The following is an 18,527-nucleotide window of genomic DNA, read 5'->3' as shown; positions in this document are numbered from 1 at the left end:
TCCTAGGTGGCTGCCCAAGAGCTCAACTTACAGAGAACACACTGAAGAGGGACTGTCTACCTAGTCTCCACCATTCAGGCACATCTGCCCTGTCCCCAAGTGTGTTTCCATCCTCATTCTGACACCAAATCCTCCCACCCCCATGTAGCCCTGCTCCCTCATCCCTATATGCCTCTGTGACGTAGTGAGGGAACCTGGCTGGTTTCTATGCTGCTGGCTCTGGGGTAACCCCTACTGGCTGCCGTGGATACCACGACCCAGCAAAACAGGATGAGTCACTATGCAAAGGGATCTCTCAACCCGTATGGCCAGACACCCCCCATGGAGAGGAACAAAGGAAGGTGGAATGCTGCCCTGGCTGGGGGCGGGGCAGGGCTGGAAGAGTGTTGGTTAGTTGCTGTCTGGGAGCATGGAGGAGACAGCCTAGGGAAAGGGGCTGGAGTTTAGGGGTCCAGTCTCCCCCCATCTCAAGGGGGCCTGAGGCATCCTAGCCCAGCTCTGTGACCAGATTACATCTGTGCTGTGCTGTATCCTGGAGAGGCAATAAACTTCCTCTATTCCACCGGCTGGTGCACTCTGTTTGTGCCATTTCGGGGTGCAGGAGATGGGGGACCCCCAACGCGCCATCACAGCCTCTGTGCCCCACTTAGCCACTCCCCCATCTTCATGTGGCCCGGCATCCCTTTCTCTTGTCCTTACGTATCTCTGTGTCCCCACTCAGTCATCCCCCTGTCCCCTGTAGATTTTTACACACACACCCTCTGCCCATTTGATCCTGCACCTCTTCCCCCCATGGCCCTGCATCTCCGTTTCCCGTTAGCCCATATTCCAATCTGTCCTTCCATACTAATCCTTATGAGCCCATCTGACCCCCTCAGAATTCCATGCTGTCTGTTTCCCTGTTTCCCCTGTCTCCTGAGCTGGCGTGGCAGATACAGCAAAGAAGGCTCTGCAGGGCTTTTTTTCTTCCCTACGTGGCTGAGAGCTGCTGCTCTCTTCTAGTGTCACACCACTTTCTCCTGAGCATAATATGGAACTTTAGCAACGTTCCAGTAGAAGCTTTTTTTCCTAGGCAAAAAATTAAAAACATGCTCAGCTCATGATTTATTCCCACACTCAGGAGCATGGACTTTCCCCAGCAGTATAACTGGTACATTTGCAGCTGTGTCAACTATCTTTGTACACATCATAAATCCTATCACTTACCCAATAACCAAACTCCCATTATTGTTGTTTAATTGCCCAGATCTGAACAGAACCTGTGGGGCTGATCCCTGTCCCTTCAGCAGCTTTACCCCTTCAGTTGGCATTCCCCTATTTCTCAAAGTGTCTCTCTAGACCCCTGCAGTAGTCTGTCTTGGCCTACCTTAGATTTATAACAATCCTTCTTTGGCCAGTTTTATCACAGTAGTAGCATTTGACACAACTGTTTCCTTTAGTTTTTGCATTATTTCCAATTTCTCTTGTTTTACAAATCAAGTTTATATTCTGTTATAATTCAATATGAATCAAATTAAAATCCTCTCTTTTATTATGCATATTAGACACAGAGCTGTACTTACAAGGCACATGGTGCTCATCTTCCACACTAGCAGCTGTTTCTTCTTCTGTCACACTGCTACAAGAAAAGATTCAATTTCTGTGGCAAAATTCCCCAACTTCTCCAAGTGTCTTTAATCTCCTTTCATTGATCTGGATCTGCAAGTTGAGATGAATGTCTATAAATTAGTCCATTGTCACCCTATCTGGAAGGCTCCAGAGAATGCCAGGAACACAACTGTCTTCCTTAGGTCCTCTTCCAGTTCAGATTGGAGCTTCTTCTTTACCTCTTCTAGCACTTAGCTGTGTGCTGGCCAGCTGAGATAGATAGCAAGCTCCAAACTGCAATTCAAGACCTTTTATCAGTTCTGGATAACACTATCTCTTTCCTAGGGGCAGGGCCGGTGATGGACCTGGGGGTGGGTCTTGGCCTTGGGTCTTTGGAAGGGGGATGGCCTCGGGCGGAAGGAACGGGGCTAGGAGAAGCCAGACCTCAGTGCTACCTGTACCACACTGTGCCTCCCCAACTCAGCCCTCAGTGACACCTGGACAGCACTGTGTAGGGTTCTGGGGGCAATTTAAAGGGGTCCAGAGCTCAGGGCCCCTGAAAATTGCTGGGTCCTGTGGCAACTGCCCCCTTTGCATCCTCATCAGCAGCTCTGCTTAGAAGTAAGTTCTGCGGCACTATCAGTGCTGGGCCACCAAGCTGGCTATTAGAAAACCCCCTTTCTGTCCTTCCCAGCCATTCATTTGAGATTATCATTTTGAATTGAGCCAACTAAGCCTCCCAGGCACGGGTATGGAAACAATTTTTATAGTGGGGGCACTGAGAGCCATTGAACCAAAGTGTAAACCCTGTACATAATGGAAATCACTTCGAGCTGGAGTGCGGCAATGGTACTTTCATTACCTATGCTCCCCAGGGTGTATTCACTTCAACGATAGTGAGGCTGTTGCATTATTTAGGCTGGGAAAGTCTGACTTTGCCACTATGAATTCAAACTGGAATAGAAAACTGTTGTAAATATTCAGTCTTATTCAAGTCAAGTAGAAATTGATGGAACCCTGCTATTTCTGAGATGCCATCTTGTTTATTTACAAGAAACATACAAAATCTTGTGTATCTAAATGCAGAAGAAACCATGAACACAAGGAGCAGTTTCTTACCTTACAGTTCTGTAATAGGACTGTTGCTCAGTGAGCATTCCCTCTTGACCAGGGGTATCGCTGCAGGCTTCCCACCTCTGTCTTTCCTCACTTCAGAGACCTTTAAGAACTCCTAGGAGGCTCTCTCTGGTTAAAAATACCTCAGTTTGGGGGAGTTTAATATTAGAACCAAACAACAACATTTTAACAACACAAATAAAAAGTCCTTAGCTCTTCCATTGTGGTCTGATCTCCCAGGTCCAACTCCCTGGACTTCTGACATCTGATCCTAAACACAGTAAGGGTCCCCCCACAAGCAATCTCCTGCTTGTCATGGTCCTCCCGGAGGGGTATCCAACAGCATAGCTGCAGCTATCTGGGGCTCTCCCCTTTTTATTAGAACTGACTGGCTAAACTCCAGCCCATAGGATAAGCCAACCTGTTATATATCATGCCCCCTTTAGAACTTTGCCAACAGACTCCTAGAGGGAATACCCTTTTCCCAATAGCCATTTCATTGGTGTGGCTGGCTACATTCCTGAATGGCCTGGGTTCCCAGACGCTCCAGCTCCAATTCCAGTTCGCTCACCTTTATTAGCAGACAACCTCTTGCATCTAAGATTGCTGGTCATTCCTCAGCCAATTGTTCTCTGAAAATTGCTTGAGCTACTCACATTTCTCCTTTTACCTCACAGTTACCCATTTGAGTGGCCACTCCTTCCCCTCCTCCTGTCATCAGGGTCTTTATAGCAGCCCTCTGGTGCACCATTTGGGTACCAGCTTTCTCCCCTTGGGCCCCAGTTTGCATTGTGACTATTGCCTGGACTCACACATGCTTCCCAGGATTTATTTCTGTTTGGAGTTCCTCAGATAACTTTGGCACAACTTCTGTCATTTAGCTTGCGCCCATCCTCTTTGGGTAGCCAGGATATAAGCATATAGTCTTTTATATTGGTAACTGATAGGCTTATGCTTATTGGTTACCCAAACAGCAACATGGCTACACACAGCTCCTGGTCTGGCTCCTAGGAAGCTGCTGCCTCCCTACACTGCTGCCTCAGGGAGCAGCAGTTGGGAGTCAGTATACATGGAGAGCCAGATTAAAAGTCAGCTCCCTGCATGCACCTGCTCCCAGGGAGTGGGCTGCCACTGTATTTTATTTGTAAAATAATGTAACCATAATATGCATGTAACCATAATACAGCTGGAATTTTCAGCTGTTATAGAGTTAATCAGTTGGGGTATGTCTACACTACAGCGTTATTTCAAAATAAGCTATTTTGAATTTTGCGTTATTCCTTGTAGAATGAAGTTTACCAAATTTGAAATAAGTGCTCCTCTATTTTGAATTTATTTCGTAATAGCAGTTTGGCTGTGTAGACGCTAGGAAAGTTATTTCAAAATAAGGGCTGTTATTTCAAAATAACTTTGCTGTGTAGATATACCCTCATACACATTTTAACATCCCAATTGGGTAATCTGGTACCCTGATCTAAAATATCTGTTGTTTCTGTGTGTAGTGCTTTTCCTGTCCCTTTTCACATAGAGGGGCTTACAAAATCCAGATAACCAATTATATACTACACAAGAGTTTGATGGGCTGTTCCAAACGTTTGTCTTTTCTCACCATCCATCATATGCCCTTCCCCCAGTGCCAATCTTCAATAGGGCAAGTATTCTACCTACAATCTTCTGACCTGCATGGGAAACATACCTCAGAGGGGCTTGTCTTTGTCTTTGAGAGGGGACTCCAATCTCCCTAGATGGCTCCCTAGATGTATTGCCTGCTGCTTTTATTGACTCTATACAAGTTGTAGGAGAGTTCCAGTCTTTAATTGCTGTTCTGCTAATAAGCAGACAATTTCCTCCATCTTCTTTTACAGTTACCTCTTCTAAAGTCCCATTGCTTCTTGGTGGTAGGGGGTGTTGGAGTCTACCAACTATGACATTTTGTAACAGGGTTAACTTCTGCCCCCAAACAGTATTTAATCAAAAGAGCCTGGGTAAGTGCACATACACTTTTGTCTTAGGCAAGGGCTTAGGCTTACAGTGAAGGGCAAGTTCACAACTATCAGGTTCCATGGGGTTTTAATTTAGCACATCACAAAATTTCACCCAGTTTATAACAACACCCTAACTTTCCAAGGGACAAATCATAAAGGGTTTGATGGTGCAAACTCTTCCTAGTAAGGGGTTGTACAGAGCTGCACTACCCTGGTGGGAACACTGGAAAGCAGTCTCCTTCAAGAATGAATACATAAAAAAATGTTATTATACTTTAGAGAGTTCAGAGAAGATCCACAAGAATGATTAATGGCTCAGCAAATATGCCTTCACAGTGATGGACTCTCAGAGCTCAATCTATTTAGCTGAACAAAGAGAAGGTTAAGGGGGAGGGGAGAGAAGACTTGATTCATCAATCTAGCAGAGACAGGTATAACAGGCTCCAATGGCTGGAAGTTGCAGCAAGACAAAGTCACACTGGAAATAAGGCGTATATTTTTAACACTATAACAAATTAGCAAGAGTAGTGGTGGATTCTCCATCACTGACAGTTTTTAAATCAAGACTGGATATTTTTCTAAATGACCTGCTGTGGGAATTATTCTGGATAATTTCTATGACCTGTGTTGCACAGAATGATCACAATGTCCCTTCTGGTTTTCTATGAATCTATGAAAGAAGTGAGGATATTTCTAGGGGAATAGAGATTGTGGGTATACCCTATAATTCCTGAGAGAACTAGGCATTGCTCTGGCCCTTCTTCCTTGTCTTTTAGTAACACATTACCAAAATGCTAAAATGGGACTCTGCAGTCTCCAGCACTTTAAAAGAATCTGCATAGATCTCTAAAGAATGCATGTAGGTAAAACACAGGAAAAAATTTATTTTGGAAAATAAATGAAAAGTAAAATACCCAGATAGAACAGTATTATAAATTCTGTGAAAAAAAATAAAGGCAAAATACAGTAAATTACCATGGTATATTTTCTGACTTAAGGTTACAGGTTTTGAAAAATGCAGCCATTCTGTGCTTTAATACAATGAAAATAAATATATTTATTTTGCCTTTACATTTAAATAAACTCATGCAAATGGTATTTACACAAACACTCTCTCTCACATACACACATACACGCCTAAACAACTAGCCCTTAAAAGCAGGGTGTTTTCATCTCTTAAACATCCCAAAGAGTGATTATTTCTACCCCTCCCAACTACTTTCAAATTATGATTAAAAATAGTAACCTTGAGAAAGGACCATTTTAGCAACAGACATATTTTGTACTCCAATATATGATTTTATTCCTTCTTTGATATTCTTCATGTGCTATGAATACTGGGCATCAGATAAATATATATTTATATGTATTTCTGTACAACATTAAAATGGACACAAAATGCCAGGATGTAATAACTGTTTTTTCATGGCAACATACACTAGCATTAGCTCTCTCTCTCAAAAAAGGTTGAACTTCCTCAGCAACCCATGCCATGGCAGTGGCACCAAAAGCCACCATCACACTGTAGTCTATGCTACAAACTCACAGTTGAGTAAGATGTAGTATCTCCTTTCTAAGGCCAACCAATCTATTGCAGTTTGTTCTACTGTATTTCTGTTCATTGTTTGAAAAAAAATATGTACAACTATTTCAATAAGCAGGCAAAGGAGAGCTAAATTGCTTAAGGCAGTCATGCATGTGCCCTTATGGAATAAATAAGACACTGTAAAGCAGGTATTATTGGCAGAGGAATAAACATTATAAGGAAATATTCAAAAGGTCAAGGAAAGACTCAAGGTAGAAAGTTGTTTAGGATCTGTACTCAACTGGACTTTCAAAGTCAATCTTAGAGATTCCCATAAACAGCTTCCATAAACTAATAGCTTCAAAACTCCATCACTAAGGAAGTGGTTTAAAAACATTCTAAAATCTTTAGCTTGAGGTTGAAGATGCACAATTGCTCCTGGATACTTTTGGGGTGTATCTATCTAGTCTTCATCCCTATAGATTTGAGTCCTTGCAAAGATTCACAATACCCTTCTGAAGTCAGAAGGTGATTTCTCCCCATTTGAGACACAGGGACCCCAGGCACAGAACAATTCATGACTTACCTAAAGTCAAAAAGAAAATCTGTGGTTGAGCAGGAAATGAACCCAGTTCTCCTGAAGCCCTTTCCAGCGCCTTATCCACAAGATCATCCTTCATATTGACTATATAATTACTCTAGCGGATTTCTGAAAATCATGAAGTTTAATACTGGGAAAATGCCATAGGCTACTAGTGCAAAAATGTGCACGTTGTATGCCATTAAATTGTAATCTGTATATTTGTATTTTGTTCTATAATTTTTTTTTGAAAAAAAATGCCCTAATCCATTTATTTAAAGCATTTTTTCCTACTTTTAAATCTGTTACTAGACATCTTTCACTAAGATAATCAGGAGCTGATCTAGTGACCAACTGGATTAGCAGTGTAAAAACTGCAGGACTGAGCCCACAATGGTATTAATTGAATTTACTTAGATATGCTTTGACAGCAATGGGAGTTGGTCCTGATTTTAAGGCTGCAAGATCAGACCATTAATTTGTATCTACAAATCTTATATCAAATGCCTATCCAGAGGTTTAACAAAACAAAAAAGAGCAAAAGGATATTTGAAAAGATTTTTGTTGGTACTGTGAAGTAAAGTAATGTGTGATTTCATAAGAGGAACAATCAGAACAGCATTTATTCCTGCCAACACCTGTGGTTTTTTATTATTACTGTGGGCTTGGTCTACCATAATAGAAGTTACAATATTAAATTGTAATCCCCTAGTGTCCCTCATCCAAGGATCCTGAAGCATTTGGAAGACATTCATTAATTTAGGACCATTGACTGATACTCTCTTAAAATGGGTGAAGGAATCTTTAATCATGGGGAACCTGTGTGGTTTCAGCCTATGTGAACCACAGAGATAGTATTCACCTCCATACGCACGATGCTTCTCACTGCAGTGCATGTGTTCTGAGGACATGATACAGGAACTGACCTGTTATCAGCCACTGTCCAGGATCCACGGGTGTAAATTTCCAGGGAGGTATATATAGGAAGCTTTGCTGCTCCACTACCAAAACCCTACCTTGTGGAGGAAGGAGTCCTTCCTCATCCCAAGCCCTCTTAGATCCCCTCTAATGAACCCTTTTACGCAGGCATTGTGGGAGAGCAGGACCATTAGAAGTAGAGCTAGAGAAAAAAAAATAGGGAACTATTGCTGAAAGTTTTTTTTAAATGTCTTTTTTTTTAAATAATTTTTGAAACTTTTTGATCAGCTCTAATTAGAAGCCCTAAATGTTGTCCTAATGCTGGATAGTTTATGTCCTAAATGTACCACTTAAGAATTACACATTGGCTACATCTAGACTGGCATGATTTTCCGCAAATGCTTTTAACGGAAAAGTTTTCCCGTTAAAAGCATTTTTTGCGTCCATGCCAATCTAGACGTGGTTTTGTGCAAGAAAGCCCCGATCACCAATTTCGCCATCGGGGCTTTTTTGCGCAAAACAGTTTTTAGCTGTCTACACTGGCCCTCCTGCGCAAAAACATTTTCGGAAAAGGGCTTTTGCCTGAACGGAAATGTCAAAGCATTTGCGCAAGAAGCACTGATTTCGGAAAGTAGAACGTCAGTGCTTTTGCGCAAAATCAAGCAGCCAGTGTAGACAGCTGGCAGTTGCTTTTGTGGAAAAACTTGCCAGTCTAGACGCAGCCAATGAGTGAAATCCAAATGATATTGAAGTCAGTGGCGAAACTTTCATTTGTTTTAAGGATCATAGATTTCATCCCTTCAGTGAGAGCTGTGCACGTTTCATTTATTAGCTTAATGTGTGGTGGTATCTCTCTATGGAAACAGATACTCTCTCTTATGGCATATCTAAGAGAATTATTTCTTTATCTCAGGTGGCCAACATCTGTGGTTTTGGAGTGGAAAGCCTACGAGTAAGTCTCCACTGATGCCCATATTTGCAGCTATGGTTCAATATATACTAATTCAAAGATACACTTTGGTTCCAAAACATGGAAGGTAATTACAAAGTGATACATTACTCAGGCTACAGCTACACTGCCTTTTTTTGTGGAAGAAGATATGCAAATTGCGCTCGCATTTGCATATCTTCTTCCGATTCTTTTGCAGAAGAGGTTTTGCCGCTATTTGGCACTGTGTAGACGAGGCAAAATGCTGGAAACACCCTCTTTCACAAGACTTTGTAAACCTTGATTTATGAGGAATAAGGGGTCTGGTGAAAGTGGGTATTTTCCCCCCTGACATTTGGCCCTGTCTACACAGGGCCAAATAGCGGCAAAACCTCTTCCACAAAAAGAATCAGAAGAAGATATGCAAATGCGAACACGATTTGCTTATCTTCTTCCACATAAAGACAGCAGTGTAGCCATAGTCTCAGATGGGAGCCTAACTGTTCCTTATATTCTTATTCAGGCATCAATTTTGTCTAAGGCAAACAAGATAAATTCTCTTAGGCAATGTCTACACTAGGAAACTAGTTCAAAATTACTACATTCAACTTAAGAATTCCCAATTCAACAAGTTCGAACTAGCGTGTCCTCCTGACTGGGATGCATTGAAATTAGTCTGAGGCAAACTCCATTAATGTGGACGTGGTACCTCAGACTTAGAGCTCCAGGAAGCACTCTGGGGAGCTGTGGGAGATCTCTTGGAGGCCAATAGGTTCCAATTAGCAGTACCAGAGCACGCACGCTATAATGTTATTTCAAAATTACTATTTTGGAATTAGCGTTACTCCTCGTGAAAAGGAGTACATAGTTTGAATTCTGCAGCCTGTTACTTTGAAATAATGAGCTTGGTAGCTTGGTAGCATAGATATACTGCTTATAAATTTAAATTTGGGGGTGTTATTTCGGAATAAGATTCTAGTGTAGACCACGGCTGTATTTTTTCCCTAAACTATCTCAATAAGAGTTTCCCAGTAGGCACCAAGTCTAGACAATACCTTAAGTGCATCTTCAGAATTATACTCTGACTCAATGGGGCAAAAGCATGCCAGTAGGTATGTACTGTTACGGAGTAGTGGGATTTTTAAGAGATTAAATAAATCCTGGGAATTTCAATAAGGTCTTGAGGATCTAATGTGGCAGGTATCCTACATGCCTTGTTACAAGAAAGGCTTTTAAACCATTTAAGTTTGTAATGTGTGTGTGTGGGGGGGGGGGAGGGTTGTTTTTATAAAGAGGAAATTTTTAAACTATAAAATGCCTTATTTTTGTTATTAACCTTAGATAATTTAAAACTGAAATAATTTAAGAAATCTAATCAAGTTTTCATTCTTTGCTTGCTTGGTGCGCTCTGATCTCAAAGTGAAAATACATGGGGCAATTTCTTTTTTGTTTCCTGTCAGCTTCTTCATTTGGTTCTCATGCACTGGCATCAGGATTGTCTGGGGATGTTGAAATCCAAACAAGAACATATTTTGCTGGAATTCTAAAGAGAACCTGAATATAAACTTTTTTGTCTCAACTAAGTTTAAATTCGTATGAATACTTTCAAAGCTGTATAAGGGATTGTATGTCCAATTCACATTATCTGGCTTTGAAAGTCCCAAACTTGAGTCACACTAACCAATGGATTCCTTATCATATAATCAAGTAGTTTCTTGTTCAGGGTAGGAAGAAAAATAATTAATATATATATAATTTTCAAAACAAACAAGTATAGCAGAATTGCAAAAGCATTAATTTTGAACTAAGAGTTCTGCTCAGCACAGAGATAGATATGGGGCTCATTGTTTCTCAAAGTGTTCCACAGGCACATTTTGGGAAAGCCGCTTGTGAGCCCATGCCTCTTCATGGCTCCAGTTGACCATTTCCAGCCAAGGGAAGCTATCACTTCCTGCGGCTTCCCTTAGCTAGAAACAGCAAACTGGAGCCACTGGGAATCAATGGTAAACAAAGCAGTGTGGGCCTGCTAGTGGCTTTCCCAGAGCAGGCGCACAGAACACTTTGAGAAACACTGATCTAATTTGTTAGAGTGTAACTCAATAGAGTCACTGGCATAATATTGTGGTGAGTCAGGCAGTAGGGCCAGCCACTATGCAAAGCAGAATTTCATCAAGCGTTTGCTAGGAAATTAGAGACTTGGTATTCAAGGTGCCTTGCTGCTGTGCATGAGCCGGCTTTTCTGAAGCTGCTTTGTTTAAGAAAATTACTTCAATTTTCTATTTTCCTATCCTCTTTAAGGAAAAGTAACCCATCTTTTCACACTCACCCTGCTTTATTCCTTTGAGCACTGGGCAAGTTTCCTCTTTGTAGATCCAGTTCCAGGAAAAATGCTAATAGCCATTGTACACAAATAAGACAGCCATATTGCACACACTTGTGGGTAGGGAAACTTGCATAGAACAGAACTAGAGCATGGCATTTATCACAGCAAGTCAGATCACTTGGATCATTGGCTCTTATATCCTGCTTTCAACAATGATTTTGCAGTGAATACATAAGATGAGGAGCAATGGGAGGGTATAACAATTGAAAATAAATATATGGAACTAGGCTGAAGGACAAAGTCTAAATTAACAACTTTGGTTTCCCTTAAGTCTTCATAACCACCTCCCTTCTTTAATGTTCCTCTAAAGAATCTTAAATTGCTCTTCCACCTATGCAATTTTACTTTTCCAGAGCATTCAGCAGAACCCCTGGGCAGAGATGCTGTCACTGATCTAACCTTTTATTGTATTTTCAGCTTGTATATCAACAAATATATATATATATATATATATATATATATATATATATATATATATATATATATATATATATATATATATATATATATATATATATATATGTATGAATGACACATACATACAAACTGCAGCTGACATGGATTCTAATTTTGTTTCTGTAAAAGAAAAAAAAAGTTCTGCATTTAAAATATACAAAATAAGCAGGTCTGTAACAAATTTTCTTTGACTATATATACACACTTATGTATATGTTATATACATACAGAAAGAATATACTGTATCTTTATAAGGCACTGTCAAATGTACCGTAAGTTCTTTAGAATTCTTTTCAACTATGGAAGTAGATCATATTTCACCATGTAGTTCGAAGTGTCTGAGACATTTTTGAAATGTTTCAATGATACAGGTTCACCAGCTGTTAAATGTCTTCTTTAAAAACTCCAGTAATTGTGATAAGACGAACAAAAATTATTTTGACAGTAATTCAAATCCACTTAGACTATAATTGTTCTTCCCCTAAAAGCTATTTTCACCTGCACAAATAGTTCCAATCTGTGTCTCTGTTTGTTTCAAATATTACGTTCTCATATCTGGTTTAAAAAGTGAACTGTAACTTGATCCACAGAACTGAAAAAAGAAATCAGAATTTTTTAATACTCATAACGTTTAGCTATGTCTTATAGAAAACATATGCATAAGCTGGAATGATTGTATAGGTTTTGATGCAACTGAAATCAATGGACCTATGCTGATTTATGTCAGCTGAGAATCTGATGATGATATATGTAGCCTAATCTTTATCACTGAAAGAGACACAAAAGCATGACAAGCATTTACAATGAGCACTCTTCATGAATGAATCCTCTCTCACCGTCTGCATATTGCACATTATGGCTTCTAAGATCCCACTGCAGCTGCTCTTAAGAAGGTTTGGCAACTGTATCAACTGTATCACAGACTTAACTGGCATGTTTTTACAGACTAGAAACGGGAGTTGATAGAGGTGGTTAAACAGACTAGAATTTGGCTGTCAAGACATACACATCCTGCTGCAATGGATACCATACTTAATCAATGGTAATATTTGTGTCTTCAGAGATTACCACAAGAAGTAATCTAGTTTTCCATACTCTTTTAAGCATATTGAAGAAGGTACTTAAGATACAGTTAATTCCATTTATGATTTACCAACATAGTTTTTCCCATCTAGATTGACTTTCATTGTTCCATGTCACATTTCATGCACTTTTAAGTTTTACAAATTCACAAAGGCCAGGCTATGAATAGTGCTGAGTATCTGAAACTCAGTGCAGCAAAGCTGCTCCATGCCACTCTGGATTTGGCCCATGGAATGCAATGAAGGAAATATTAAGAGGGCCTCAGAAAAGGGGTAGCATAGTATTTATGAGCCTCTGAACATACTGCACCTATACAGTCTGATGCAGAAACACCAGGAAAACGTGACACCTTAAAATACCAAAATAACTCAAGTGATTATAAATATATATGTATATATGTATTACTAGAGCCACAAAATGCTTACAGATAGAGCTCCACAAAGCCCGCACAGATACATTCCAACAGTTCAAGTGAGCAGAACAGGTGAAATATAGATTGTAAAATGTGTCAATATAAACTTCCCAAACTGTCTATGTGACAGCATCATTGACTCCCCCTATGCTTCCCCTCTTCAAATATATATCTCTAGGCTGGACCTGAGGTATAGTAAAGACAAAACCCAATCACGATTTCCATATTATTTAAGTTTTATAGGAGTACAAACATCATCTGAAGAAGTTCCCTTATAGTACCCATGATGTAGTCATCCTAGGCAAAGTTCAGATAATACTTTGTTTATATTTTCAAAACAGCAACACAAACAGCTCATTTGCTACATATCAGATTATGGACATTAAAACATAGATCTGGGTAGCTCTTACAGTTGAGGATAAACAAGATATGATTGAATTTGGGTTTTCTTTAATTTAAAGAGCAAACTCAAATATGCGTTGGCTGTGTGCTTCCTGTTATAACCTCCTAAAACAATGCAAGGTAATATATTTAGTGGCCAACATATCTTTGTAATTTTATTAGCCAGCTCCTGAAAATACAGAACTCTTAGGGTTTTTTCCTTTGGGTTACACAAAAATATTTTCTCACTTCAGTTACTTCTGCAGTCAGTTTTCAACATACAGAGCCAAATGATCATTGAAAATCAGAACAAAATTTGGCTCAGCATTTCAAATTCATTGCTATGCGGGTTGTTCTATTAAGTCAACACACAAATAAGTAAAAAAACAAAAAAGAAATATTGTAAGGCTTCAAGTAAAAACATTTCCTGTCTCACCCATTCGCAGAGTAAGGCTCATTTAATATTATGTTACTCTATGTATTAATACAGTTAATTAAAGCTACAGAGATTCTGCTCTCTCAAGATAAACTGTACTAAAATGAAACTTGGGTGTTAAACTGGAATGAACAGTGAAATGATGCTAAAAATGGGATTTACAATGAAAACTCAATGTTTCTTAAATAAGAAATAGACATAATATATAATCTACTGCTAAAAGCGTATTAAAAGCTTTAAGACTTTTGAAGCCTTTTTTTAAGAAAGACAAAACAAGAGGCTATTTTCAAAAAGTATTAACCTGCAGTGGATCTTCTGTTATGATCCAGTGGGTCAGATCCTCAATTAATGTAAATTAGCATAGCTCTATCCAACATAAAGAGAGCTAAACCAAATCACACCAGCTGAAGTTCTGGGCCTCACTATCTATAAAAACTGAAGGACTGTGTGAGTAAAAGTAGCACATAATTGATTATTTGTAAAATGTGTGAAGAATATAGTTTTGGAAAGCTTGAAACTAGAGCATGGGCCAGACCTTGCTCCCAAAGTCAACAGCAGTTTTGCTAATGTGTAGGTCCCCAATTCTCCAAATATGCAGATATTTGCTTTATATCTGCGGGTATCCGCATCCGTGGATGTGGATGCGGATATCCATGGTTCATTTTTGTGGATACAGATGTCGATGTGGATATACATTTTATATCCATGCAGGGATCTACCAATAAGAACTATGTAAGCAGATGCTCGTGCTCATGTGCTCCAATTACAGGACTGGAACTTTAGATGGGAATTGGGCTGAATTTGGTGTGTGCAATTTCAAATTACTTCTTACATTACTACTTCCAGGAAGAGTTCACATATTTACTTCCCTCTCCAAGTCATTCTCACTACTCCAAATGCAAATTTCAAAAAAGAATTTTAATACCATCATCATAAGCCTACTAACATGCCAGGTGAGTCTCAACTTTAGTTAAACTACCTTCAGAAAAATATATAGAACTTGCACCTTAACCTAATTATTTGTACCCCCAATTTAATCATTTTTCTTCCTCTTTCCACATGAGTTATAGCTAAATGACCTGGTCTATACCTGTTTGAAAGGCTAGTACATATAGTATTGTATTCAGTGTTAGCCATTCCTGTTCAGGAATTTATAGTCATTTCAAAGGCTGATTTGCCTTTAAGAGCTGTGATTTTTTTTTTCTTTTTTAACATAATACAGCATATTCAAAGAATAGTGTAATGGGATGCAGATATTCAAAGGTACATTGGTGCAATATCAAAGCCTCACTTAGATGGCTTGCTTTTATAATCAGTTGGGGTGCTATAATCTGCCCCTGTGCAGACTTCTAATGCAAGGTCTATGTTCCACTTAATCCCTATTTTGATGTCTTAAGTTTCTTAAGTGTGATGTATTACGTGCAAAATAAGTGATGCATAGGCCTTGTGCTACTCTCTTCACAAGGATGACTATCAACTCCATAAGGAGTTAAATTTGTGCTGGAAATGTGTAATTAGAAATTAAATATGGAAGAGAATTATGAGGACATTTAGTCCAGCCCCTTGGCAGCATATAATTGCTCCCTGGAGAAGGCTCACTAATGCTTTGTCCACAACTCTTGTCCCTGCTATTCAGTTTAACGCTTTTCTTTTAAATACAAGTAATTTGTTATCAGTTTGCATTATCTTTGGGACTATATGCTTTAATTTAAATAACTATAAATTTTTCATATCCCTTCCCTTAATCATTGCTCAGCCAATTAATTACACATTTTTAGCTCTTAATCTTTTTTGTCAATCATCTTCTCCAGTTCTCTATTTATATTTGTTCTTCCCCTCTGAACTTGATCCAATTTGTCTCTATTGTTCTCACAATAAAGTACTGTAACTAACGACAATACTCCAGATAAAATTATACCAAAGCTATATAGAGGGACTATTACCCCTGTGTCCTGTGATGCCTCTGTGCAGTTCAAAATGTCACTGGGCCATTTTTGCTATCATATTGCACTGCAAGCTCACCTCTACTTTTCCACTAATACTTTAGGTCTATGTCAGCTAGTTACTTTCCGAATTTCTCCCTTCAGATGGTCTGGCTCAAGCCAAGAACATTACTCAGCAGCACGATTAACCCCATTATGAATTTCTAGCTGACTTCTCAAAAAAAAAAAGGTGATATACAAGGAACATAATAAGCAGATTCAATAAATCTTGACAGAATCATGGTATCAAGAGGGAAATGTTAACTAAGGCAAAATTGAAGTCAATATTTTCCTCAATAGACAATAAACCTCAGTGTTCCTGAAAACAAATAATCTTTATGTGTTCTTACATAAATTATGACTATCAAATATCTGGAGTTCTCTTCATTATCAGCATGGTGAACAGAGAAAACATTACTCTCTTTGAAGCCAACATCCTGAGATGATTTTAGATGTCCAGCAAAATCTATTTACCTCTGAAGAGCCAGTCAGAAGGCAGAGATTTCATGTGGTATGTTCCTCGCTCTTTTGTGATTTTTAAAATAATGTTGCCTCAAAGCCCAACAAGGTAAACATAACTTTGTGGGGGCAGGAGAAAGAAGAAAGCCCAGAGAATTAAATGGACATCACTCATATTGGGGGGAAAATGTTACTGACTTTAAAAAAAAAAAAAAAAAAAAGCATTCTTCCCAGCAATACTGAGGACCAGTGGTCATTAGACAGGCAGCACATTTGTAGCCTCTAAGGTATGTCTAAACTACATCCCTCTTTCAAAAGAGAGATGTAAATTAGCAGATTGAAAGTGCAAATGAAGCAGGGATTTTAAATATCCCCGCGCTTCATCTGCATAATTGCGTCACAGAAATACGCGTTCTTTCGAAAAAGGGTATTTTGAAAGTGAAACCATCGTCTAGAAGTGGATCTTTCAGAAAAAAAACCCTTTTCCAAAAGATCCCGTGCTCCTGAGGCATACAGGATCTTTCGAAAAAGAGTTTGTTTGTTTGTTTTTTTTTAAAGGAACAGCAGTTTCACTTTCAAAATACCCTTTTTCGAAAGAACGCTGATGCAATTATGCAGATGAAGTGCGTGATATTAAAATCCCAGCTTCATTTGCACTTTTGATCTGCCTAATTTACATCCCTCTTTCAAAAGAGGGATGTCATTTAGACATAGGGTTGCCAGGTATCCGATTTTGAACCAGACAGTCCAGTATTTGAGCTTTCTGTTCTGGAAACAAATTGAGAAAATATAAATGAGAAAATATAAGTGTCCAGTATTTTCTAAATAAGATATAATGTAGATTGTGATGTAATGTCAAATGTGTCCAGTAATTTTGTTGAAACCATCTGGCAACCCTATTTAGGCATGCCCTTTTTATGTGCTTGGCTCAGTCACATACACTGCAAATTCAACCTTCCTCTAAGATTAAATACACTGCACCACTTCAAGACAATAAACCATGTTGCTGCATACATCCCATTAACAAAAAGGAGAGATATCATTTCCCTTCTGAATTTGTCATGTCTTAGACTTGAGGCTTGTATTTCAGAGTAAGAAGCCTTTAAAAATGGGGGAGAGAGGGACAACAAGGAGGAATGAAAAATCCTTATTTATGTGGCAGTGCGATGCCATGACACAAACACACACAGAATTTCACACACAGGGAGTCGAATGGTGGACAATAAGAAGCTGCTGCTATTCTTTCTCCTCTCCTCCCGAAGTCAGGGGTGCGGATGGGAAGAGAGAGAGAGACTTAAGAACACCACACTATGCTTGTGGGCCACTGCACCCTGCCTGGTTCTTTTAAAGAAGGAGGTATGCCACCAACAAAGCCTTGGGGACAAAGAGTAGTTCTCATACATACAGACTGCAAACAGGCAGTCTGGTCTGCATGTCTATAAGAAAATAGAAGTCAGGTCAGTGGCTTGTCCAGACATTTTGCTGGCCAGAAAACTTGTGGAGAGGAAATGACTCCTGATAAATTTTTCATCACAGCACAACTTCTACACAACAATTTTGTCCGATAGACAAATACACAATGGCTTCTTCACTCTCTTTCATGAAAGAAATAATTGTTATGGTTGTAGTGCTAGGTGGTAGCCAGTTTTGTAGTCAGTTTGAGACAGTTTCTGATGGACTGTATAATTTTATTCCCATGAGAATATGGCTGCAGCTCTTTTTGGCCAAAAGAGAAAGATGAAAACAAAATAAAACAAAAGGACACTGGCAGCTGCTGCTCCATTTGTGGCTGATGTTGTTTGAGTCTTCACAGTGCACCTAGCTTCATGGCTGGCTTAATGGATGGCTCTTTCCCTCACCCCCACCTCCTAATTTTACACTGAAATTTCATAGGTTGTTCCACCAACGCCAGATACCTTCTTAACGTTTGAGTGTCTAGCAGGACTGACCGGGCCCCCCTGGAAACTTGATGTTGAACCCAGTCGACAATCTGCCCTGGAAATCCCTTTTGGCTGTCCGTTTATTTTACTGTGAGGTGTCTTCAACTGCATGTCTTCCCTGCAACAAAATAAATATAAAGTGATCCAGGGTTAGTGATCACAGTGAAGGCAGCCAGATAGTCAGACAAGGAATTGTCTTTATTGCTTTACATCGTGATACAGCAAAACAGTTAATCATGGATGTTTCCCCACTGAAATCAATAGGCCCAAATCAAGGCTTGCTGAAATTAGAGATAGCAGCTTAATTCTGCCTTTAGACCAGGTCCAGGGGAGCTGACAACCTCACCAGGACCCTG

General features: G+C 39.5%; 1 protein-coding gene across 3 annotated transcripts in view; it reads right to left on the bottom strand.

Annotated features, from left to right (window-relative positions):
- Positions 1 to 5,548: 5,548 nt before the first annotated feature.
- Positions 5,549 to 18,527, bottom strand: part of ZDHHC8 (zDHHC palmitoyltransferase 8) — a 229,300-nt gene continuing 216,321 nt past the window's right edge. For all 3 annotated transcript variants that reach the window (XM_089775273.1, XM_089775274.1, XM_006134609.5), the window contains one exon: positions 5,549 to 18,289. In XM_089775273.1, coding sequence (XP_089631399.1) covers positions 18,106 to 18,289 — 184 coding nt within the window. In that variant the 3' untranslated portion in view covers positions 5,549 to 18,105. The remainder of the gene's footprint in view (positions 18,290 to 18,527) is intronic.

Source organism: Pelodiscus sinensis, chromosome Z, assembly GCF_052426305.1.
Source record: "Pelodiscus sinensis isolate ZL-2025 chromosome Z, ASM5242630v1, whole genome shotgun sequence".
NCBI lineage: Eukaryota > Metazoa > Chordata > Testudines > Trionychidae > Pelodiscus > Pelodiscus sinensis.
Note: the sequence above shows the minus strand (reverse complement) of the source record. Positions and strands in the feature narration are given on the sequence as shown.